This window comes from Protopterus annectens, chromosome 1.part1, assembly GCF_019279795.1.
Source record: "Protopterus annectens isolate FY-2018-M chromosome 1.part1, PAN1.0, whole genome shotgun sequence".
In the NCBI taxonomy this organism is placed as follows: domain Eukaryota; kingdom Metazoa; phylum Chordata; order Ceratodontiformes; family Protopteridae; genus Protopterus; species Protopterus annectens.
Window position 1 is genome coordinate 1,358,338,068 of NC_056726.1, and position 25,674 is coordinate 1,358,363,741.

The 25,674-nt window shown below is 43.6% G+C and overlaps 1 protein-coding gene across 1 annotated transcript in view; it reads left to right on the forward strand.

Moving 5' to 3' along the window:
- SMAD4 (SMAD family member 4) overlaps positions 1-25,674 on the forward strand; it is a 2,088,766-nt gene that overhangs the window by 1,431,194 nt on the left and 631,898 nt on the right. The window contains exon 8 of the mRNA XM_044082137.1: positions 5,014-5,064. Within this exon, the coding sequence (XP_043938072.1) occupies positions 5,014-5,064 (51 nt within the window). The remainder of the gene's footprint in view (positions 1-5,013; positions 5,065-25,674) is intronic.

Consider the following 25,674-nt stretch of genomic DNA (forward strand, 5'->3'; position numbering starts at 1 on the left):
CTTCACCTAGAAGGGTATCTGAATTACAGGCCCTTATGGCAGTGGAGCCTTTCATCATCTTTCATGCAGACAAGATGTCCCTCAGAACCAATCCATCCTTCATGCCCAACGTGGCTCTTAATCAGTCCATTCATTTGCCAATCTACAGAACAAAGGGGAACGGATACTGCATTCCTTAGATGTGTACAGACAACTCAGATTCTACGTGGACAGGACTAAATCTCAAAGGAAATCTGAACAACTGCTGGTAGCATTTGTTGCAGGGGCAGAGGGGAAGGCTATTTCAAAGCAAACCATTTCTAAATGGATAGACCATTGCATTCATTTCTGCTATAAGCACCATGGAAAACCTATCCCCCAGGGGATCAGACCTCACTCCACCAGGGCTGCATCTACCTGTCAACAAGTTATATTCCTGGGAACAAGCTTGAATACAACTTCCGAGATGGCTTTCCTCATGCTAGAGAAACAAATTCACTTGAAAACCTACTTGAAACAAGTGGTCACAAAAACTCTGCTATCTGCAAGGCAAATACTACAAGCCTTGGGGTTCATGGCCTTCTGCATTCTTCAAATTCCATATGCAAGACTGCATATGAGGAAACTACAATGGTATCTAAAAAGCCTATGGCGTCAACATTCTCAGGATCTAGAAGCAGTGATTCTTATCATTCCTTGTCTACATCTAGAGTTCCTTTGGTGGGCAGAGGCTTGCCACCAAAACAAGGGACTACCATTCACACTACCCGCTGCCACGCCCATACCCTCACAACAGACGCATCAGACTATGCATGGGGGGGTGCACCTGGCAGGGAAGTGTATTCAGGGCAAATGGAACCCAATTCAAATGCACTTTCACATCAATCATAAAGAAATGTTAGCTGTAGAAAATGCTCTGAAAGCCTTCAAGGACCACATTCTTCCAGGACAATTAATGGTAAAGACGGACAACACCACTGTTATGTAGTACATAAACAAGCAGTGGGGTACACATTCTTACCCCCTCTGCAGACTAGCCATGGCATTGTGGAACACAGCCTTGAGCTACCAAGTACATCTACAAGCTCAATTCCTGCCAGGAAAACTAAATACACTGGCAGATAGACTAAGCAGAACCCTCACGGACCCACACGAGTGGAAACTAACTGGAACCAAGGATTTTCAAAATGTTGACAAGCAAATGGGGGGAAGGCCAGATATAGACCTGATTGCCTCCCCCCAGAACTATCAATTGGAAAAAATTTGTGCAAGGACTCCCCACAGACAAGCTTGGAAAGTGGATGCTCTGTCCTTCAGCTGGAAAAACCTATCAGTTTATGCCTTTCCTCCTCTGCCTGTGCTCTCCAAACTACTACTCAAGATCAAACAAGAGAAACCTAGGATGATTTTGATTGCACCAGCCTGGCCACGCCAACACTGGTACCCCTTCCTGAGCAGTGTGTCACTGTTGGCCCCAAGGCATCTGCCTCATACTCCTACCCTGCTGTCTCAGCAGGAGAACCAGATTCTGCACCCTTAGCTTCAAACACTGAACCTAGTAGCCTGGCTAAATACCTAAGCTCTCCTTTACCATCCCTCAGTAAACCAGTGATGGATGTCATTTTAGAGGCAAGGAGGCCTAGTACTAGAAAATCTTATGCTGAAAAATGGAAAAGATTCTGTGCCTGGAACCAATCTCAAGGGATGAGCACAGCAGTGCCCAATTTACCTTAGATTTTACAATACTTAACTGAGGTGCTTCACAAGGGCCTGTCTTTTTCCTCAATAAAAATTCACGCCTCAGCCATTTCAGCTCATTATAGCACAGAACCTCCCCTCTTCTCTCTTCCACTGCTCAAACAGTTCCTCAGAGGGGCCAAAAATCTAAGACTACCCAGGAGAGCTCCAACTCCAGCCTGGGACCTTAACTTTGTATTGGAGAAACTCACCCTTCCTCCTTTCGAGCCAGCTGCTACTGCAGATTTAAAATTAATTTCTTGGAAAACAGCTTCCCTTTTAGCCATCACTTCAGCAAGAAGGGTATCTGAATTACAGGCCGTTATGGCAGTGGAGCCTTTCATCATCTTTCATGCTGACAGGGTGTCCCTCAGGACCAGTCCCTCTTTCATGCCCAAGGTGGTATCCAGTGTGGCCTTTAATCAGTCCATTCATTTGCCTACCTTCTTTCCTAATCCACAGAACAAAGGGAAATGGATACTGCACTTCTTAGATGTGCACAGACAACTTAGATTCTACTTGGACAGGTCTAAACCTCAAAGGAAATCTGAACAACTGCTGGTGACATTTGCTGCAGGGACAGAGGGGAAGGCTATTTCAAAGCGAACCATCTCCAAATGGGTAGGCCATTGCATTAAGTTTTACTATAAGCACCATGGAAAATCTATCCCACAGGGGATCAGATCCCACTCAAGCAGGGCTGCATCTACCTCTACAGCCTTTCTCAGAGGCATACCTACCAGGGACATCCTAGAAGCTGCTACCTGGAGTTCTGTACATACTTTCACCAAGCATTACCATTTGCCAATTTTCTCTAAATCCAGAGCTGACTTTGCCACTAAAGTTTTGCAAGGCTTTATAGCTGGTCCTAATGCTATCTAAATTCCTCCTCCCATCCTTAGCTTTGGGAATCTACCCAAATGTAATGACTGCAACAGTGAAACATGAAGAACATAGTACATTTGTGTACACTTACCATAAATGTAGATATTTGTATGTATTCACTGTTGCAGTCCTGGTTACCAGCCCCCTGACTTCGTTTGGCTGTACCTTTTCTTTCCTTTTCAATGCTTAAAAGTTTTTTGGTGTATTTGCTTTTTTGTTTGTGGTATAACCTTGTATATTTATAGATTTAATTGCTTTCCATTAGGAGGGGCACCTGACATCTGGGACAAGAAAAACTGATGTATTGACGTCGGCTGCATGTTTTATACCCCTGACGACCTGACGTCACGGAAGAAGAGACAGCAACAGATGCAGGACCCAAGACTCTGTTAATCAGGCTGACTGAGGGCTACCTGCAAGTGGATAACCCAAATGTAATGACTGCCACAGTGAATACACTCGAACTTCTAAGTTTATGGTAAGTGTACACAACTGTACTTTACCCTCCCTCCAGCCCCCTAACTTCTTTTGGCTATACCTCTGCTTTCCTTTACTATGCTTAACAGCCTTTTTGGTGTATTTGCTTTTTTTGCTGGAGGTATATCATTGTACCTTTATATTTAATTGCTCTCCATTAGGGGGGCACCTGACATCTGGGGCAAGAAAAACTGATGTAATGGCGTCGGCTGCATGTTTTTTACCCCTGATGTCATGGAAGAAGGGACAGCAACCGACGCAGGACCCAAGACTGTGTTAATCAGGCCGACTGCGGGCTATTTGCAAGCAGATAACCCAAATGTAATGACTGCAACAGTGAGTACACTCAAACATCTACATTTTTGGTAAGTGTACACAACTGTACTTTCCTTAAGGGGGTACTTCATCTCAGACCACCAAGGAAGCCCATTCCACCTCCATGGGACCTGAACTATGTTTTAAAGAAGCTCACACCCCCTCCCTTTGAACCAGCATCCAAAACTTCCCTAACGCATTACACATGTAAGACTGTACTGCTGGTCGCCTTGACCTCAGCTAGAAGAGTTTCTGAGTTGCATGCTCTCATGGCTATTCCACGTTTCCTCATCTTCCACAGAGATAGGGTAACCCTCAGAACCAACCCATCCTTCGTGTCCAAGGTGGTCATTGACCTTTCCTTAAATCAAGCCATCCACCTACCCACTTTCTTTCCCAACCTCCAGGGAGACAGTGAGAGAATACTTCATTCCCTTGATGGTGCACAGGCAGCTGAGAGTCTGTCGGCACAAAAACAATCCCATCATACAGTCTGACCAATTGTTTGTCGTCTTCTTCTTCCCCAGTGCCTTGGGTAAAGCAATAACTAAGTAAACCATTTCAGCTTGGATTTCCAGGGTTATTGCTTTTGCTACACACACTTAAGAGGCACTGTTAAAGCACTTTCCACTAGGGAAATGACTTCACCTGGAGCCTTCTTTAAAGGCCTGGGCACTTCCTGTATTCTTGAAGCAGCCACTTTGTCATCTGTGCATACTTTCACAAAGAATTACAAAATAGACCAGATTTCCAGGTCCAGGGCTGGATTTGCCAAAACTATCCTCTGTGAATTCCTGGAGAGATGTTCTTCGTGTTTCACTGTTACAGTCATCACATTTGGGTTATCTGCTTGCAAGTAGCCCTCAGTCGGCCCGAATACCAAAGTCTTGGTATTTCTGCGTCTGTTGCTGTCGCCTTTTCCATGATGACATCAGGCTGAATTTGCCAAGGCTATCCCCTGTGGATTCCTGGAGAGTTCTACTAGGCCACCACCCCCTTCCTCATAGTGTGCTTTGGCACTCACCCCACTGTACAGAATACTGTAACATGTGAATAGAAGGTCATAGAAAGGTTGTGTAAAATCTTACCTTAACCATAGATGTCCTTCTCTTCCATGTTGCTGTATTCCTTCCCTCCCACCTACCCCTCCTGATGTCAGGCATTTCCCTTCTTGGATGGCACAGGACTTGCACTACCTTCTCTGGGACTGGTTCCAACTGGGGTGTTCAGTTCTGAAGTCTAGTGCACGCAGATGTCACTTTTATGGCCCACACTCTGCTAACCATGTCAGATGTCCCACTCACCATGCAGTGACTGCAAACCTTAGTATACTGGCTGGACGTTCAGGTAGCAAGAGGAGAATACCCGACTGTACAGAATACTGCAACAAGGAAGAGAAGGACATCTATGGTTATGGTAAGATTTTACACGACTTTTCTTTATGTTGATTATGCTCACACAGTTTTACTAAAACTTTGTGTAGATAGCACTGTAGTTCAGTAGACCAGCAGCAGTGTACTCATCTGTTGCTTTTCTTTGAAACTTTGCAGTTAAAAAGTATTCCAGTAGTGAATCGCATGTTTTTTAAGTTTTTGTAATATTTTTCTTTTTTGTTTTTAGGGCCAGTTCACAATGAACTTGCATTTCAGCCTCCTATATCAAACCACCCAGGTCAGTATATTTTGTATTATGTTTTTAAAGCAGCAGTCTCACCAGTTTGTTTTATGGCAGAGCTGGGACCTTTTTTGCTTAGTTTGTTTGCCAAGTGAAACCTAAACTGATGTACTAAATGAGTTTTTATATGTTAGTTTTATTTGGTACTTTTAATGGAATTTTGCTTGCCCACTCAGGAAATATTTTTTTCTGGTTTCCTTTTTTTTCTCTCCTTTTGTTTACAGTGTCAGGTTTCATTTTTTAGATGGCCCCATGATTTCAGAAATACATGGGCCTTTCTTCACTTACATAGTTTTATAGTAGTAACAGCTTTCCATTCCTAGGCATACTGTACCAGATTTGGGGTCGTGGGTTGCATTATATCATTGTATAAAAAACAGAAATCTGAAACATACTAATTTGGAACATATTCACTACACTACATTCTGTATTCAGTCATTGTAAAATGATCTGTTGCAGTGGTCCCCTAACCTTTTAAATTAGTAAGGTAGTGCCATATATATTACTTTATGTTGTGCATTTTTCTTTCTTTTATGTTTGTGTGTTTTTTTTTTGTCTCTTGAAACCCTCCTTACAACTTGCATGTTCATCATTTGTGCTTTGTCATCTGTGTTTTATTGCTGCACAGTAAACTCTGCAGTGTTATGGGCCATTTTATGTTGGATTTCACTTATCTTCCAGTTTGGTACTGCCCTTTTCAGTTCATGTCAACAGAAACCCATCTTCCTGAAAAGTTTAATTCACAAAAAGTTTAGTGTTCTGTGCAGGACCTCTCAAATCCCGTGTTGATAGTTCTGTGTGTTAACATCATTTTACTGTCAGCACTGTGCATTGCTGCACTATTGTTATGGTTTCTTTTGCTTAATTAATGTCATATTCTGTATTATTACTTGGGCAACATTCTAACTTAGTAGCAAGACATCAGTTTTCTCCTATATGAACTAAAGCATCAAAAAATACACTCCCAAGATAACGGAGATGTGTAAAAAATCAAATTTTATTCCACAGATTAAAACATTTTTGTATGAAACCTAACTTCTTCAGAATATTCAGACTTAGTGAGAGAGAATACTGCATCACTTTCTGATGTCAAAGGCATGGGCTTGTCTTCCACATAGTACCATGGAGGCTGATTTTCAGCAGCATGCAAACAGACAGGTTCTATGCCTCATTCCTTTTCTTTGCTGACAATGTACGTAAAGATGCCAGCTCCTTACCCCTAACCAGCTTTTTCCCCACTGCATTTGACATTGACTGCTCTTATGATCATAACAAATGAGCCTCTTTAAGGAGTCCTCTCAGTGAGTATGAGATGGGAAGGTTATCTTTTTGAGACCACTGTCCTGCACAATTTATCTCTTATTTTCTGGCTTTCATGTCGGAAGACTGAGGAGTAGGATGAAACAATACGTCCAACCAGCGCATACTGAGTTTTGGCCATGCTGTGTGATAAGATGACATGCCTAGCCTCTTTCTGTTCGGTTCTTTTACATTAATTATGCCGTACATGTCCTGATCATAACATGTTTAATAGCGGAGTTTCACCTTCCAATGCTAAAAATGCTTTTGCAACCTTTTAAGTGTGCCTACTGTCTTAATTTGTTGCCACCAATGCTGATTATGCTGTATCCTTAACCATGCCTGCTTGTATGGGCTGTCTTGTTCCATTCAAGTCCTTAGCACTTGGAAAGCAGACGACATTCAGTACTTTTATCTTGTACAACTAAAAATATTTTTCACATTGAATGTTTGTATTTGCTTTCAGCTATAGGTGTTTACTGTCTGCCTAATTAGCTGATGGCCAGTAGTTGTTAATTTAAGATCATGGTCTAGGATCTGCACAAGTTCTTGCTTTTGTTTCTGGAATGGTCACAATATATTTGTCTTGAAGTTTAAGGTAACACTTCAGCCTGGCCACTTGGTGCAGTCCAGATGGCAGCTTCATATGGCTGTCAGTGCAGAACTCTGCATGCAGCAGTTAATTGTGATCCTGTGAATTTGGGGAGAGGGCTGGTTAAGGATAAAAAGAAGTCAGAAGATGGCAGAACTTTATTTATTTATTTTTATTAGACTTAATTTAGTGGCAGCTGCCACCTTTTCCCAGGCCATGAGCTGTGCACAGTATAAAGAGGGATAATGTTATCCTCTGTCGTTGGTAGACAACTACAATGGGGTCCATGGAGCTATACCTGCAAGCAACTGCTATTGAGTGAGTTTGTGGAGCCAGGCTCCACATCTTTTGTACTAGAGCTCATGACTGATAATCTAGTGCTGCACAAACCCTCAAATCCTTTGTTTATGCTCTAACTTTAGCTTGGATAAGGAGAGTGCCCCTTGTATTTCCCTTGGGATTAAGACTCACCACTAAGAATTAGGTAGCTTTTTGCTATATTGAACCTGTGCTGAATGTTCAGTTTGTGTTGGACTTGACTTGAGCAGGTTAGGAAGTGTATTGCTCATGGGTTATAATCTGATGCCAGAGCAGGATCCAGCAGTGGCCTCACTAGTACCACCTTTGGGCTGAAAACCTGTGCACTTTTGGGGTCTATATCATATGAGTGAATCGCACAAATTGCGAACGCTCATAATATCGAACGTACCGGATCTCGAACTTTCTTTTGTGGGGGGCTGCGTCCCCTACACCCCCACTAAATATATATTCCAACTCTGAGATTGCGCTACAGTGTGGAAAGGGCAAATATCCCATTCTTCACTGTACCGCGATCTCAGATAACAGGGCTCTGTGTTCCTGAGATGAACATGGGTGAATATTCTTCTGCCAGTAGTTTAGTCTGACTCTTAATTTTGGGAACATTCTGTAACTGTTGAGATTCTCCTTTGTATGGTCTAGCTTTACTTTTTCGATTATTCACTACCTAGGGTTGATGGATGAAGGGATTCCTGGATCTTCCAATGGATCTCATTTTGAAGAATGTCATTTTTGTAGCTTGGAAATATAAAAAAAGTAGATGTTCTTCTTGTTTCAATGTTGCAGTCATCACATTTGGGTTATCTGCCTGCAGGTAGCCCTAAGTCGGCCTGAATACCACAGTCTTGGGATTTCTGCATCGGATGCTGTCGCTTCTTCCATGACGTCATGTCATCAGGGGTATAAAACATGGAGCCGATGCCAGTACATCAGCTTTTCTTGCCATGCAGTGTCTGAAGCAGAAGCAGTTCGCAAGTGCCGGTCGGCCGCCTCCTGAAATATTCGTTTTTCGAGTTTCAGCCATGAAGTCTTCTAAAAGATGAGTACCCCATTGGGGATTCTTTTTTTCTTGCTCTAACCGATGTCAGAAAAAGTTAGCAATTGTCTTGCCTGTGGAAAGCAAATGCCTCACAGAGATTTTCATTCTTTCTGCATCACCTGTTTAGTCCCAGACCACGACGTTCCTCACTGTCAGTTTTGTGCCTTGTTCAACGCCCGAGCTATTCGTCATTGGGCTATTTTTGTCGCTAAATTATTTTGCTCTCATTCTCCGTATTCCGAAATGGCTTCGATAAGCCATCCGACTACCGATCTTCCGAAAAAACATAAGGATAAAGACAGAGACAGACCGCATAGGTCCAAAACTGTCGACACTTCTGTTAAGCTAGTCGCCAGTCCGCCGGTACTCATTGAGGCGCTTTCGCACCTCCTGATACCCACTTCTACAGATTCGCAGGCCTCTACTGTGACCCATTCGGGTATGCTGCAAGATGCTTCTTCGACTATGGAACCTGTGGTTGTCTCTACCTTGGATGGGTCCAGAGCCACTGTGCAGGCACTGGCTTTTGAGGGTGTATTCAGGCCTTCCAATTTTCATATTAAACCAATGATTTTGTTTCAAACCAAAAATACTGAATTTCTCAGGCCCAGAGTTCGCACTGCGCCTAGGAAACCGACGACCAAAGTATATTCTCAGGCCCACGTGCCTCAGAAACAAATCCTTAGATTGGCTGAAGATCTTATTACTTTAATTAGGGGAAGCCAGATCTTCCCCCTCAGAAAGACCAAGAACTGATTTTTATTCTGATTCTTCATATCATGAGTCTGTTGACTCTGATCCTTCTGATTACCAGGACATACCCTTATCTACCTATGAGGATTCTGATGCAGAGGATTCAATTCCCTCTGTTTCCCCACCAGAAGGTTTTTCCTTTGGCGAAACCCTGCATACCCTTAGAGAGCATTTCCGCTGGGAGTGCCAGAACTACCCATAGTCCAAAAAGAGACTCAGGGAATTTTTAAACTTGCCTCAGCACAGGCCTCTAGCCATCCCTCCTGTTCTGGAAATTGTAGATGATGTCTTCTTGGAATCCAGCCTTACCCCTGATACTTTGCCTCCAGCTCCCAGGAAACCTGACAGGTACTACAGAGTGCCTGATTCCCACAAATTCCTCTTTAAGAATCCTACTGTGGATCCAGAGACCATTTCCCAGGGACCTAAAGGCACTAATGCTACAACCGCCAAAAACCCTACCCCTTCAGACAGGGACTCTAGGGCTTTAGACAGATGGGGTAAGAAGGTATACACCACTGCTACTCTTGCCATCAGGGCTTTAAATTGCCAGTTTCATATGTTAAAGTATTAGCAACATATTATGGAGCTAATTAAACAGAAAATGGTGTTGATTCCTGATTGTGCAGAACATAAAGATTTACAAGAGTTAATGCATTCTTCTAACCAAGTTGGAAAACATACTTTGCAATGTGGTTTTGATGGCTTAGAAGCATCTTGCAGGGCTGCTGTTACTGGGTCTGTTCTTAGAAGGCATGCTTGACTTAAGGAACAAATCTTGCCAGACCATGTCAAAACAAAATTACTGGATACACCATTAAACCAAGAATGCCTGTTTGGCAATAAAGCAGAAGAGGTCCTCAAAAAGATGGAGGAAAAGCTAAATCTGTGCAAACTGTCAGATTTCCTACAGGTGCAGCCACCTAGATTCAGTAGGCATTGGCTTTTTAAAAACTGGTCCTTTCCTGTCCATCCCAGGCCTTCTCAGCCCAAACCCAGGGGCAGCAGACCACCAAGATTAGAGTCTCAGGGTATGCACAGATCTAAGCAATGGAGTGCTCTTATGGAGTGCTCTCACCACTAAAGCAGGGAGTAGTAAGCCACCATTTTATGGTAAAATCTCACAATGACTTATCCTTAACCCTTCCAAGCCTTGCCCAAGTACTTGCACCCTTAGGGGGAAAACTTGCCCTGCTTGTAAAAACTGGGAATACATCACCCAGGACAGGTGGGTCTTGGACATTGTATCCCAGGGATACAGATTCTACTTCCACTCACTGCCAACCCCAAGCGGATGGCCAGACCTTCCCCCAAACCAGTGGGCAGAGGCCCAAAAGCAAGTATTTTATTTTATTTATTTATTGACATTTGTTAACCGAGTTTGTCCAACTGGGCTTGTGGCCTATTTTCAGTGGAGACCCGAGGAGAAAAGCTCCAGTAATACATTTTAAAACAAGTACAATTTTAAACAATATTGATAGCAGTTATAGCAAAACTATTCACATATGTTGGGATACATGCATAAAGTTAAAGTTGCATTGAAAAGAAGCTAAGTAACAATTTTACATTGATATAGTTCAATAGGTCAGCAATTAACATTTTTTGTTTGTATAAAATTGTGCAAATGCATAGTAGACAAATTGGAGAGAGAGATGTAATGAGGTACTAAGTATGGTCCTTTTTGAGGGTACATAACGGGAAGGAAGACTAGGTAGGGTCATGGCAAGGGCAGGTTCTGGAATTGAGAAAATAAGCTTTTAGTTCATTTTTAAAGTGTGAGGTGTGGGAGATTGAACGTAATTCAAGGGGAAGTTTGTTCCAAGCATGGGCAAGGGAGTGTTTGTAGAGTAGTTTGCCTACTGAACTTTTTGTGTGGTAGATATCAAGTAATTGTTGGTTAGAAGTACGGAGGGTCCGGGATGGGATGTAGATGGAGACTAAGGAAGATAGAGATGGACAGAAGGAGGGTTTGTAAAGAATAGAGTGTAGCATATGAAATTGATAAGATAGCAGAATCTGGGGAAGTTCAAGCCATTGAAGAGAGTTTAAAGAAATGCAGTGGTGTGAGTTGTATGGGGAGTTAGTAATGAATCTGGCTATTTTATGGTAAGTCTGTTGCAGTTTGTGTAGAGTGGAGGCCTGGATATTGGTAAGAACTGGGGCGGCATATAAGAGGGAGGGGAGGAGGAGTGCCTTGCCCAAGGTAAGTCTAGATTCAGGGGTTAGGAATTTTTTGTTCCAATGTAGCAGACCTAGTTTCTGGTTTGTTTTTTTTATACATTGGAGTATGTGTAGGTTGAACTTGAGTTCGTCATCGGTAATGACCCCTAGGAGTTTTGTGTGGGTGTCAGGTTGGATATTTGTATTGTTAGAAGATGTAATAAAAAGGAGGTTTTGTGATGAGAAAGAGAACGGGGAAGGAAAAGTAGGAGTTTGGTCTTTTTGGGATTTAGGATCAATAGGTTGTGAGAGAGCCATTGTTCAGTGATAATAGGTAGTAATAGATAGTAATCCTCAAAACTTTTGGTCAACTCTCAACAACATCCTCTATCCTGGAAAGCCCTCTAATCTCTCCCCATACTCTAACTCTTCCTCTCAGGAAATAGGTAATAGATAATAGGGCCTGTTGGGTCAGGGAGTGTAGTTCAGGAATGTTATTTGAGATGGATATAAGTGTGGAGTCATCGGCATACTGAATAAGGGAGGATTCTTTGCATGAGGTGTAAAGATCATTGGTGAAGATATTAAACAAAAGGGGTCCCAAGATGGAGCCTTGGGGAACAGCAGTGGAGAATTGAAGGAAATGTGAGGAGGATGAGAGCCATTTGACAGATTGTTCCTTGCCAGATAGGTAACTATTAAACCAGGCAAGTGCGGAGAGGGATGATAGGTGAAGATTTGCAAGTTTGGATAGTAGTAGAGGATGAGAGACAGTATTGAAGGCTTTGGAGAGATCTAGGAAGAGACAGGAAATTAGTTTATTGTTGTCTAGGGCCTCTGCAATGATATGAGTGAAGGAGAGGAGGGCAGTGATGGTGCTGTGGTGAGGACAAAATCCATGTTGGGTAGGGGTAAGTAAGTGGTGTGTGAGGAGGTGATCGAGAAGCTGTGAGTGAATACATTGTTCTAATACCTTGGAGAGAGGGGGGACAGAATGGCAATGGGTCGGTAGTTTGAGGGGTCAGTGGAGTTTCCACCTTTATGAAGAGGGGTAGTGTAGAAAGATTTCCAAAGGGTGGGGACAGTTGATTCCAGAATAGATTGATTAATTAGTATAGATACAGGATAGGCAATTGAGTCAGCAGCAAGTTTGAGGAATGTAGGAGATAGTCAGTGGAAGGAGAGCAAGGTTTTAGCTTGAGTAGTAGAGATTTGATGTAAGTAATGGGAACTGGCTCAAAAGAAAACAAAGTTGTGTTAGTGGGACTTGGAGAAGTGGGTGTTGAAGTAGAGTTTGGCTTAGAGGTTAACAGATTTTGGATGTAAGAGATAGTGTTTATTCAGGAGGGTAGCTGTTTCCTGAGAGGAAGAGTTAGAGTATGGGGAGAGATTAGAGGGCTTTCCAGGATAGAGGATGTTGTTGAGAGTTGACCAAAATTTTTGAGGATTGGATTTGTTGTTAAGCTGAGCAGAGCTATAGTATAACATTTTGTCATTAGTTGTATGTTTTTTTGCAAGGTTCCTCAGTTGCCTGTATTTTTGAAGAAAAGGTGGTTGTTTAGTTTTAGTCCAGGTTTTCCAAGCATGATTTCTTTGTTTCATAAGGGACCTAGTCTGTTTGGAGAGCCAGGGAGCATGGTTTGATTTTACTCTGATCTTCCTATAGGGAGCTAAGGAGTTTAGAGTATTCATGAAGATGTTATTGAAAGTGCTTACAGCATCGTTTAGGGGGAGTTGTTTTAGAATGGACCAATCTATGTTGTGGAGAATGGAGTTAAAATGGGATGAATTGAAAGTCAGTAGTTTTCGACAGTCTTTGATAAGGTGGGGTTTAGGAATATGGGAGTAGTGTCTTAAAATGGTGGTAGGGAGATTATCACTGAGGGAATCAGATAAGGTGGTGGGATTCTGGTATTGGTGGGGGGAATTGGTAAGGATCCAGTCTATGATGGAGCTGGAAGAGGAATTTTTATGGAAGTGAGTGGGAGATGTTATAAGTTTGTGGAAGCCGTGTAGGTGGATACTGAGTTGGGGGGAGTCAGTTGTGAGTTTGGACCAATCAATGTTGACATCACCAAGGATAAGTGTCTCATATGGTATGTTGTGGGAGAACCAGGATAGGATGTTTTCAAGAATGGGCAGATTGTTACCAGGAGGAAGGTAGAGGCAATTGCACGTTTTTTGTGGGGATTCAGATGGCAGTTAAGGATTATGATTTCAGCTGGGAGGAAGTCAGGAATTGGGGAAGGGTATGGTGAGAGTTTAAGAATGTTTGAGTAGAGGATGGCCACGCCACCACCTTTTTTTACAGGTCTGTCAGATCGGAAGATATTATAACCTGGTGGGAGTATTTCACTATTTGAGATGTGTGGCTTGAGCCAGGTTTCAGATAGGAAGAGGATGTGAGGGGTATTGAGAGCTATCCATGAGTGCAGCTCAGTGACTTTATTTGCTAGACTCTGAATATTCAATGAGTAAATAGTTAAGTATTTGGATGGAGGTGATTGTTGTGACTGAGGTTGGTGACTGTTAAAGGAGTAAGATGTAGTTTTGGGGAGAGAAGAGAGGCCAGGGTTGGGATGGATATCTGCAGAACAAAGTAGGTTTTTAGTGAGGAGAGAGTGTGTAGTAGATGCTAGATGGAGTTTGTATAGTTTTGACTTAGCTTTGTGGGAAGGTTTAAAAACCTGTATTATGGATAGTTTATATAGACTTGAGATGGAGGTAGTAAAGAGATTAGGGGAGATGGTAAAAGATGAAGTAGTTGGATATATGTTGTATGAGTGAGAAGTTGGTGAACATAGGAGTGGGTCAGAGAGATTGGAGTGGTAAGAGGTGGATATAGAGAGAATAAGGAGTAGTGTAGAAGATATTAGAATAAAATATGGTCAGATAGAGTAGGTAGAGAGACAGTGGTTTAGATGAAGTGGTGTTGACAAGATTGACAGAATAGTAAGGTGGTTGTGGCAATAGACAGAAAGTGGAATTGTAGTGGCTAGTGGGACAGGAAGGGGAGGGATAGTTAGGTATATAGGTAATTGTAATGGGGGGTGGGTGGGAATGGGGGTACGGGAAGTGAGCCCGAGTGTAGTGAGGGCGATAGGAGCGGGGCTAGCACCCTGGTCAAGATGAAGTCATAGAAACAATTAGAAAAGATAGTGAAATACTAGCTTGAGAGACAAGGATATAAAGTTTCTAAAGGTATAGTCACCAGAAATAAAATAAAAAGAAATAAAATATGAGCAGAAGTAAGCTTGCAATAGGACACTGGCCTCAAGCTACACAAGTAGATTTACTTGAAGGAAATTCAGTGCTGTATGGTTAAAATAAGCTACAATAGAGATGGGCTTTGCAGGGGGAGAGAGAGGTATTACTAGCAGCTAAAAGCAGGGCAAAACATAAAAAAAACATTAATATGTAAGAGTCTGAAGACAGTAAAATAGGGCAGGTGCACTAGGAAAGGCAATTATGGGTGAGGCTAGAAATGAATTCAGGGAAGGGTAAAGTGCAGAACAGGAGAATATACACAGAAACGGTACTTTTTCTTCTCAGTATCAAGGCTATTCAACCTGTCCCAGCAGAGCAAAGGAGGCAAGATTTTTACTCCAGACTGTTTCTGGTACCCAGAAAAGAAAACTCTTGGCGCCCTGTCCTGGATCTGTCTATTATCAACACCTTCCTGGTGGTTCCAAGGTTCAAAATGCTTACTCTCCAACAGCTGCTTTCTATGCTAGCCAAAGACTCCTGGCTAGCCACCCTAGACTTAAAAGAAGCTTATCTGCACATCCCCATAAGGTAATCTTGCAGGAAATATCTACGTTTCAGAGCAGGCTCTATGCACTATCAGATGTTCTTCGTGTTTCACTGTTGCAGTCATTACATTTGGGTAATCTGCTGGCAGGGTTGCCCTCAGTTGGCCTGAATGTCAAAGTCTTGGGTCCTGCGTTGGTTGCTGTGTCCTCTTTCCATGACGTCCGGTCATCAGGGGTATAAAACATGCAGCCGACACCATTTTCTTCAGTCGTTCTTGTCGCGAGGTGCCCGAAGCAGAAGCAATTCGCAAGTGCCGGTTGAGTTTCAGAACCGAAGTCTTCAATTAAAGCTAAGTACCCCGTTGGGGAAACTTTTTCTTACTCCTTACCGATGTCAGTAAAAGTTAATAATTGCATTACTTTTGGGAAGCAAATACCTCATAAGGATTTCATTTGTACTGTATTCCTTGCCTAGGCCCAGATCATAACGTGCCTTGCTGTCTGTTTTGTGCTAGATTTAACAAACGCACTGTTAAGCATTGGTATATCTTTGCTTCAAAATATTTTGGAAACAGATTTAATTACCGTGAAATGTCATCGGATAGTAATCCGACTACCGGAGTTCACAAAAAACGCAAATAAAAGGACAGAGACAGACCGTCGAGGTCCAAAACCGGCGGCAAAGCTTCTCCTAACCCAGTCGCTGGTACTCAGTGAGGCGCTTTTGCAGCCCCTGATACCCGCTACTTTCAAGTCGCAGGCCTTTACCGAGACCCATGTGCAGTCCAGCATGCCGCAAAATTCCCAAGAGTATTGTACCCACGTATGTCTCTCCCTCGGATGGGTCTGGAGCCGCTGAGCAGGCACCAGCTTCTGAGGGTGTTTTCAGGCCTCAACATTTCTATATAAAACTGGCACCGGCTTCAAAAACAAAGACAAAAGCAACTTCTAAGGCTAAAAATCCAACGCATGAGCCACATGCTCAGGCCCCTATGCCTAAAAAACAGATGATCAAAATGGCTGAAGACTTAATTACCTTGATCAGGGGTCCCCCCCCCCCCCGATAAGAGGCCTAGGCAAGACACTGATTATGAATCTTCAGATCAGGTTTCTATTTCTTCTGATTCCTCTTCTGATCAGGAATTTTCTATACCACCCTATGAGGACTCAGATGTAGTGGAATCCATCCCATCTGCATCTCTTCCTGATGATTATTCTTTTGGAGAAACCTTGCATACTTTAAGGGAACATTTTCATTGGGAGAGTCAGGATTTCTCTGAATCAAAAAAGAGGCTTAGGGATTTCCTTCTTCCTACTCAGCATAGGCCTTTGGCTATACCTCCTGTATTAGATATTGTTGATGATGTGTTTTCGGAATCAAGCATGGCTCCTGATTCCGTACCTCCAGCTCCTAGTAAGCCAGACAGATATTACAGGGTTCCTGACTCCCACAACTTTTTATTCAAAAATCCTGCTGCTGACCCTGAAACTATCTCACAGGGTCCCAAAGGTGTAAAGGCCTCTACTGCTAAGAATCCTACCCCCTCTGATAGAGATTCCAGGGTGCTGAATAGATGGGGAAAGAAGATTTATACGTCTGCAACCTTGGCAATTAGGGCCTTAAACTGACAGTTTCATATGCTTAAATATCAACAGCATGTTATGGGATTATTATAACAGAAAATTATGTTGATTTCTGAATGTGTGGAAAATAAAGAATTACAGGAATTATTGCATGCAGCAGAACAGGTTGGAAAGCATACTTTGCAATGTGGTTTGGTTTCCCTGGAGGCCTCTTGCAGGACCGCAGTTACATGATGATTAGAAGGCATGCCTGGCTCAAGGAGCAAAATCTGCCTGATCATGTTAAAGTTAAATTGTTGGATGCACCTTTACAGCATGATACTCTGTTTGCTAATAAGGCAGAAGAGGTTTTAAAGAAAATGGAAGACAAAGCTAAATCTATGCAAATTGTAAAATATTTCTTACAAGTGCAGCCACCCAGATTCAGTAGACACTGGCCTACAAAAAATTGGTCCTTTCCTGTGTCTGACAGAGCCTCACGGGGCAAGTCCAGGTGCTCAAAAGGCTCTAGATACCAGTCACAGGGTTCTTACAGGTCAAAGCAATGGGATGCCTCTGCCTCCAAATCTGGAGGAAACAAAGCACAACCCTACAGTAAACAGTCTCAATGACTTCCCTCTGCCATCACCAAGCACTTATCTTTTGGCAGCCCCCCTAGGGGGAATAGTAGCACTTCATGCTCAGAATTGGCAGTTAATAACCCAGGACAGGTGGGTACTAAACATAGTATCCCAGGGATACAGATTTCATTTCCATACTTTGCCAGTTCCAAACGGTTGGCCAGATCTGCCACAAAATCAATGGGCAGAGGCACAGAAACAAGTTATGTCCCTCATGGATTTGGGGGCTATTCAAGTACCAGAACAGGAAAAAGGGCAAGGGTTTTATTCAAGACTGTTCCTGGTACCCAGAAAAGACAATGCCTGGTGCCCAATACTGGATTTATCAATTTTGAACACATTCTTGGACATCCCAAAATTCAAAATGTTGACTTTGCAACAGCTTCTGCCCATGCTGGACAAGAACGCTTGGTTAGTGACTCTAGACTTAAAAGAGGCATACCTGCATATCCCAATATAGGAATCGTGCAGAAGATACCGACACTTCAAGGCTGGTTTTATGCATTACCAGTTCTCTGCACTGCCCTTTGGCTTATCTACTGCACCCAGGGTCTTTACAAAGTGCCTGGCACCAGTAATTGCATTTTTCAGACAAAGAAGCATACAAATCTATCCTTACTTGGACGACTGTCTCATTCAAGCAGAAAACAAGGAGATTCTTCTTCAACATCTGGCGTTTGTAAAAAGGCTTCTAGCATGCCTAGGGTACACAATAAACGAAAAGAAATCACAACTGGTACCCTCTCAAAAGATTACATTCCTGGGTGCAAGCTTGAATACATCTGCCCAGATGGCTTATCTTATGCCAGCCAAGCAAAGGCAACTGACTGTTTACTTCAAACAGATGGCAACAAAAACCCAGTTATCTGCAAGACAAATTCTGCAGGCTTTGGGGTTCATGGCATCCTGCATTCTACTAATTCCATATGCAAGACTGCATATGAGGAAACTACAGTGGTGTCTAAAAAGTTTATGGAGTCAACGTTGTCACAGTCTGGAAACAATGATTCCTCTCATTCCCTGCCTACTACAGGAGTTTCTTTGTTGGGCAGTGACATGTCACCATTACATGGGACGGTCTTTCACTGTATCCCCTGCCACCCAAACCCTAACTACAGACTCATCAGACTATGCTTGGGGGGCCCACCTGGTGGGGAGATGCATTCGGGGCATATGGAACCCAAAACAAATGCATCTGCATATCAACCAGAAAGAGATGTTAGCTGTTCAGAACACCCTGACAGCCTTCAAGGACTTACTTCATCCAGGACAACTACTGATAAAGACGGACAACACCATGGTTATGTGATACATAAACAAGCAGGGGGGGGGGTACATATTCCTACCCCCCTATTCAGACTAGCCATGGCATTGTGGGACACAGCCCTGACTTACCAAGTACATCTTCAAGCTCAATTCCTGCCAGGAAAACAAAATACTCTGGCAGACGACCTAAGCAGAAATCTTATGGACCCTCACAAGTGGAAACTGGATCCAGAAGTCTTCAGCATGATAACGGAGAAATGGGGGAGTCCAGGCATAGATCTATTTGCCTCACCCCAAAATTATCAACTGGACAAATTCTGCACAAGGACTTACCACAGACAAGCATGGAAAGGGATGCCCTATCCTTCAGTTGGAAAAACCTATCAGTCTACGCTTTTCCTCCTCTGCCTCTTCTTCCCAAGGTCTTACTAAAGGTCAGACAGGAAAAACCAAAAATTATCCTAATTGCCCCGGACTGGCCACACCAGCACTGGTACCCAATTCTAAGGAATATACTCGTCTGTGTCAACAGAGCAGTCAGATTCTGCACAATCATCTCCAGACTCTGAACCTGGCAGCATGGCTGTTCATGTAATTATTCAAACAACACCTCTCAGTAAATCTGTGATAGATGTCATCTTGGAAGCCAGAAGGTCTAGTACTAGAAAATCTTATGCTGACAAATGGAAGAGATTCTGTGCTTGGAACCAAGCACAAGGAACAGACACAGCAAAGCCAAATATTCCTCAGATTTTACAGTACTTGACTGAGATGCTTGACAAGAGCCTATTTTTCTCATCAATAAAAATCTATGCCTCTGCCATCTCAGCTCATTACAACACAGAGCCTCCCCTCTTTTCTTACCCTCTGTTAAAACAGTATTTTAGAGGGGCCAAAAATCTAAGGCCTCCCAGAAGATCACCAACTCCTGCATGGGACCTCAATTTTTTGTTGGAAAAGCTCACCCTGCCTCCATTTGAATCAGCAGCTACTGCGGATATAAAGTTTTTATCTTGGAAAACAGCTTTCCTGCTAGCAATCACTTCAGCAAGAAGGGTTTCAGAACTACAGGCCCTCATGGCTGTGGAGCCTTTTATTACATTTTACCCGGACAGGGTGTCCCTCAGGACTAATCCTTCCTTTTTGTCTAAGGTGGTATCCATTGTGGCTCTTAACCAAACTGTTCACCTGCCAACTTTTTACCCAAATCCGCAGAACGAGGGGGAGCAGATTCTGCATTCCTTAGACGTACACAGACAACTAAGATTTTACTTAAACAGGACCAAATCTCTAAGAAAGTCGGAGCAGCTACCGTTGGCATTTGCTTGCAGGATCAGAGGGGAAGGCTATTTCAAAGCAGACTATTTCAAAGTGAATAAGCCACTGCATCCATTTCTGCTACTTGCATCATGGTAAACCGGTGCCCATGGGAATCAGGTCACATGCCACCAGGGCTGCATCTACCTCAGCAGCTTTTCTCAGAGGGGTGCCAACCAAAGACATTCTAGAAGCTGCTACTTGGAGCTCTGTTCATACTTTTACATAGCATTATCATTTGCCAATCTTCTCTAAGTCCAGGGCAGGCTTTGCCACTGCAGTTCTGCAGGGCCTTATACCCACTCCTAATGCTATTTAGTTCCACCTCCCATCCATAGCTTTGGGATTCTACCCAAATGTAATGACTGCAACAGTGAAACACGAAGAGCATAGTACAGTTGTGTACAGTTACCATAAATGTAGATGTTCGAGTGTATTCACTGCTGCAGTCCGGGTTGCCCACCCGTCATACCCCCTTTTTCTAGAGCTTCTCTTTCTTTCACTAAATTCTACAGCCTTTGTGGTGTATTTGCTTTTAGATGAAGGTAAAGTTTATGTTTTCACAATTACATTTATATATAAATATATGTATATGTGTGTGTATATATATATATATATATATATATATATATATATATATATATATATATATTTTTTTTTTTTTTTTTTTTTTCGCTACCTTTTTGGGGGCACCTGACATCTGGGGCAAGAAAAACTAAAGAAAATGGTGTCAGCTGCATGTTTTATACCCCTGACGTCATGGAAGAGGAGACATCAACCGACGCAGGACCCAAGACTTTGGGATTCTGGCTGACTGAGGGCAACCTGCCAGCAGATTACCCAAATGTAATGACTGCAAGAGTGAATACACTCTAACATCTACATTTACGGTAAGTGTACACAACTGTACTTTCTCTGCACTTCCCTTTGGCTTATCTACTGCACCCAGAGTATTCACAAAATGCATGGCTCCAGCCATTGCATACTGCAAGCAGGGCAATATCCAAATTTACCCGTACTTGGACGACTGCCTGATTCAGGTGGACAGTCAGGAATTGCTGCTGCAGCACCTGACATTTGTGAAAAACCTTCTCACTTCCTTGGGGTACACCATCAACAAAAATAAATCAAAACTGGTACCCAGTCAAAAGATTGTATTCCTGGGAGCAAACTTGGACACAACTTCCCAGATGGCATTCCTCACCTCAGAAAAATAAGTCTATCTGGCAGACTACTTCAACCAAATGGCCACCAGAACCCAGCTATCTGCAAGAAAAATACTGCAAGCCCTAGGGTTCATGGCCTCATGTATACTGCTGATTCCATATGCAGGACTGCATATGAGGAAACTCCAATGGTACTTAAAAAGTCTTTGGTGCCAACATTCTCAGGACCTGGAAACAGTCATTCCTATCATACCCTGTCTAAGGACAGAGTTCCCCTGGTGGACAGAAGCATGCAACCACAACAAGGGACTGCCCTTTACTCAACCCCAGGCCGCCCAGACCCTAACCACAGACGCATCAGACTATGCCTGGGGGGCACACATGGACAGAATATGTATTCAGGGCCACTGGAGCCCAAGTCAAATTCATCTGCACATCAACCAAAAAGAGATGCTAGTTGTACAGAATGCCCTGACAGCTTTCAGATCCCTAATCTTTCCAGGACAACTGCTAATAAAAACAGACAACACCACAGTTATGTGGTGCATCAACAAGCAGGGGGGATCTCATTCCTACCCACTCTGCAGGCTAGCCATGGCCCTGTGGAACATGACCTTGGACATTCAAGTCCATAAGCAAGCTCAGTTCCTGCCAGGCAAACAAAACTTACTAGCAGATGGCTTAATTTCCTAGACCCACACGAGTGGCATTTGGAGCACAGCACCTTCCTTCTGATCCAGAAATGGGGGACCCCAGAGGTGGATCTCTTTGCCTCCCCCTACAACCACCAGCTCCGCAAATTCTGCACCAGGAACCCTCACAGCAGGGTCTGGAAAGTGGATGCCCTATCTTTTCAGTGGGTAAATCTCTCAATCTATGCCTTTCCCCCTCTGCCCCTCCTTTCAAGAGTAGTATTCAAGATAAAACAGGACAGACCAAGGACAATTCTGATTGCCCCAGACTGGCCACGCCAGCATTGGTACCCACTCCTACACTGCCTGACATCGGTGCCACCCTGGCACCTACACCAGAATCCAACCCTCCTCTCTCAGCAGGAGGGACATATTCTGCTTCCTCAACTGCAAACCCTAAATCTTGCAGCCTGGCTTATTCCTTGAATTCTCCCCCAGCAACCTTATGCAAACAGGTGCTGGACATCATTCTTGAAGCCACAAGACCCATTAGAAGAAAATTCTGTGCTAAGTGGAAAAGGTTCTGCTCATGGATTTAATCTAAAGGAGAGGACACAGCACTGCCTTCTCTGTCTCCTATTCTGGATTACTTGCCAGATCTACTCCATAAAAGCATGTCCTTCTCCTCCATTAAGATACATGCCTCAGCCATTTCTGCTCATTACAACACTGAGCCACCTCTGTTCTCGTACCCTCTTATCAAATAGTTCCTGAGAGGGACAAACAACTTAAGGTTGGGACCATAACTTTGTACTGGAAAAGCTCACACTTCACCCCCTTTGAACCTGTTGCATCAGTAGAGTTAAAATTCCTCTCTTGGAAAACAGCCTTGCTTCTAGCCATCACTTCAGCTAGAAGAGTGTCTGAGCTACAAGCACTGATGGCTGTGGAACCCTTCATTATTTTCCATGCTGCCAGGGTTTCCTTCAGGACTAACCCTTTCTTTAAAGTGGTGTCCAGTGTGGCTCTCAATCAATCCGTCCAGTTGCCAACCTTCTTCCCTAATCCTTAAAATAAAGGGGAAAGGATGCTGCACTCCTTGGACGTGCACAGCTCAGATTCTACCTTGATAGGACTAAGCCCTTCAGAAAATCTGACCAGCTACTAGTCAGCTTTGCAACAGGGGCAGAGGGCAAGGCCATTTCAAAACAAACTATTTCCAAATGGATAGCGCACTGCATCCATTTCTGCTACAAGCACCATGGGAAACCAACCCCTCAGGGGGTCAGAACACATCCCACTGGGGCAACATCTACCTGTACAGCATTTCTCATGGGAGTTCCTACTAGGGACATCCTGGAGTTCTGTACACAGCTTCACCAAGCATTACCACCTATCTTTTCCAAATCCAGGGCAGGAATGGGAAGGCATACTAGCCAGCCCTAATGCTTCTTGACTGCCTGCACCCTTTTTCAGCTTCGGTAATCCACCCAAGTGTGATGACTGCAACAGTGAAACACGAAGAACATAGTACAGTTGTGACAATTATAATAAATGTAGATGTTTGAGTGTATTCACTGTTGCAGTCCTGCTTTCCCTCCCCCCAGTCCCCTGGTTTTCTCTCTCTCACCTTTCTTTGGCTATTACTACCCCTTCCAGGGTGTTGGTATTGGTATTTACTTTTTACTGGTGGTGTTTTCCCCTCCATAACCTAGCTCCCTATTTGGGGGGCTCCTGACATTTTGGGCAAGAAAAACTGATGTAATGGAGTCGGCTGCCTGTTTTTATACCCCTGATGACCTGACGTCAGTCCTGGAGTGACAGCATCCAACGCAAAAATACTAAGTTTCTGGTATTTGGGCCGACTGAGGGCTACCTGCAGGCAGATAACCCAAGTGTGATGACTGCAACAGTGAATACACTCGAACATCTACATTTATGGTAAGTGTACACAACTGTACTTTCTAGCCTTGACACATTCCACATCCAGGACACCCATAAGTCTTCAGAGTTCTCTCTCAAACATCCCCCCACTTAAGTTTCATGGAAACATGTAAGAGAGGGCACATTGAGTTCCCCCCAGGAGTCACTGACTGAAGACACTGAATTTGATGAAGGGGAGGAATCCCCCCTCCCAGGAGGTATTAGTGTTTTTTGAGGCTTTTGGATCTTGCTCAGCTACTTCTTGGGTAGGTCCTCCTGCTGATGAGATGATGCATTTGATCTCTTGGTGGACATTGAAAGAGTTGGATGTGGCAGAACCAGTACCCAGAAGACAAGAAAATACCTTCTTGCTCCAAAAGAGCAATACTGGAGCAAGGCTGTAGAAACCATGGTAGAAGTGGCAGTCACAAAAAAAAGAGTTTGTGGAAGAGAGCTCATCTGCCCCACCCCCCAACAAGAGAGTCTAGCGCTTTGGATAAGTTTGCTAAGTGAGTTTACACTTCAGTTACTTTTGTATTGAGGCTGTTGAACTACTTGGTATACATTCAAAGGTTTCAGAGAAATTTGACCAAGCAGCTTTCCAACTCTCTCCAAGTCCATGTCTGCAGAGGACAAAAAAAAACATGGACTCGCAACTGACCACCTTTCGGTCCATATCAAATGCCTTTTTGCACTTGATTTCCATCGCAACTAAAGGCATATAGAGAGCCACAGGTACATGCATTACTGTGAGGCGACATGTTTGGATGCAATTGTGACTTTGTGGAGCCTTTCAAAACAAACTTTGTAAGTGCCCCCTATGATGATTTGACTAATTTCAGACCCAAAGTCATGGTCACACTTTCTAGGTGTCTTTCAAGGTTGTGTTATCCCAAGAAACCATCCAGCAAGACAGCTTGGGACTTCATCCAAGTCATTAAAGAACATGCCCACTTTTTATCCCATATGAAAGTTTGTTTGTCCAGGATTCTTCTTTCCAGGATGTTACACAGGAATCCTCTTTCTCCAGCCGAGGAAGGGGATTTGACAGCATGTACTACCCCAGAGGCAGAGGAGATCTGCAGAACCAAGGCTCCTGGGAAACCCTTCTCGGAGGAGCCCCCTCTGCGCTCCTGAAGCGCTGCCCAGCTGTCCTGCCCTGGAGGCAATCGGGAGTCATCTCTCCCTCCACCCACTAACTGGGACAAGTACTACCTCAGATCAGCGAGTGGTAAACATTGTGTTCAGGGGTTACTTTATACCCTTTTTTCAGACCCCTCCAGCTCAAGAATCTCTCCCAGACATTCCAACCCGCCAGAGGGAGTTGATCCTTCTAGGGTTTCGAGATCTCCTTCAAAAAAGAGCCATCTAGAAGGCCCCAACAGGACAACAAGGATCCAGAACTTACTCTTGCTTCTTTTTGGTGCCCAAAAAACAGGGACCTACTTCCCATTTTGGACCTCAGTGCTTTAAATTTGTCTGTCAAGAAGTCGAAGTTCCGGATGCTCACTATTTAGTCCATTCTGCCTCTTCTGCGTAAGGATGATTGAATGTGCTAAGTGGATCTTAAAGATGCGTAGTATGACATCAAGATCAACAGACACTCCAGGAAATGCCTGACTTCTGGCTGGGGGCCAATCACTATCAGTTCAGAGTCCTGCCCTTTGGACTCACCACATCTCCAAATGTGTGGCAGTGATAGCAGCTCATCTCTGACTGCAAGGTTCCCCATGTCTTCCTGTGTCTGGACGATTGTCTCCTCACAGCCCCTACAAGGCATCAACTCACACTGGCCACAGATTGCATACTCAGTCTCTTTCAGGGTCTAGGCATTGCAGTCATCCTGCCCATATCCCATCTTGCCACTTGTCAGAGCTTGGAATTTATCAGTGTTCTTTTGGACACTGTGTCAGAGACTGCAGCATTTCCCCTACATGGAGTTAAGATGATTTGGGACCAGGTCTGTCTTCTGCTGGTTCTCGAAAGTCAAGTCACTCAGTCCACTTTATCTTACAAGCGCTAAGTTCAATGGTGTCAGCGATTTTATTAGTCCTTCTTGCCAGATATCATATGAGAGTTTTGCAATGGACCCTATTGGTGCAATGGTCAGCTCACCTTCATTCCCATGTCCATGATCGTCAGGATTTCTCAAGTCTGCAGACGTCACCTTGCTTGGTGGCTCCAAG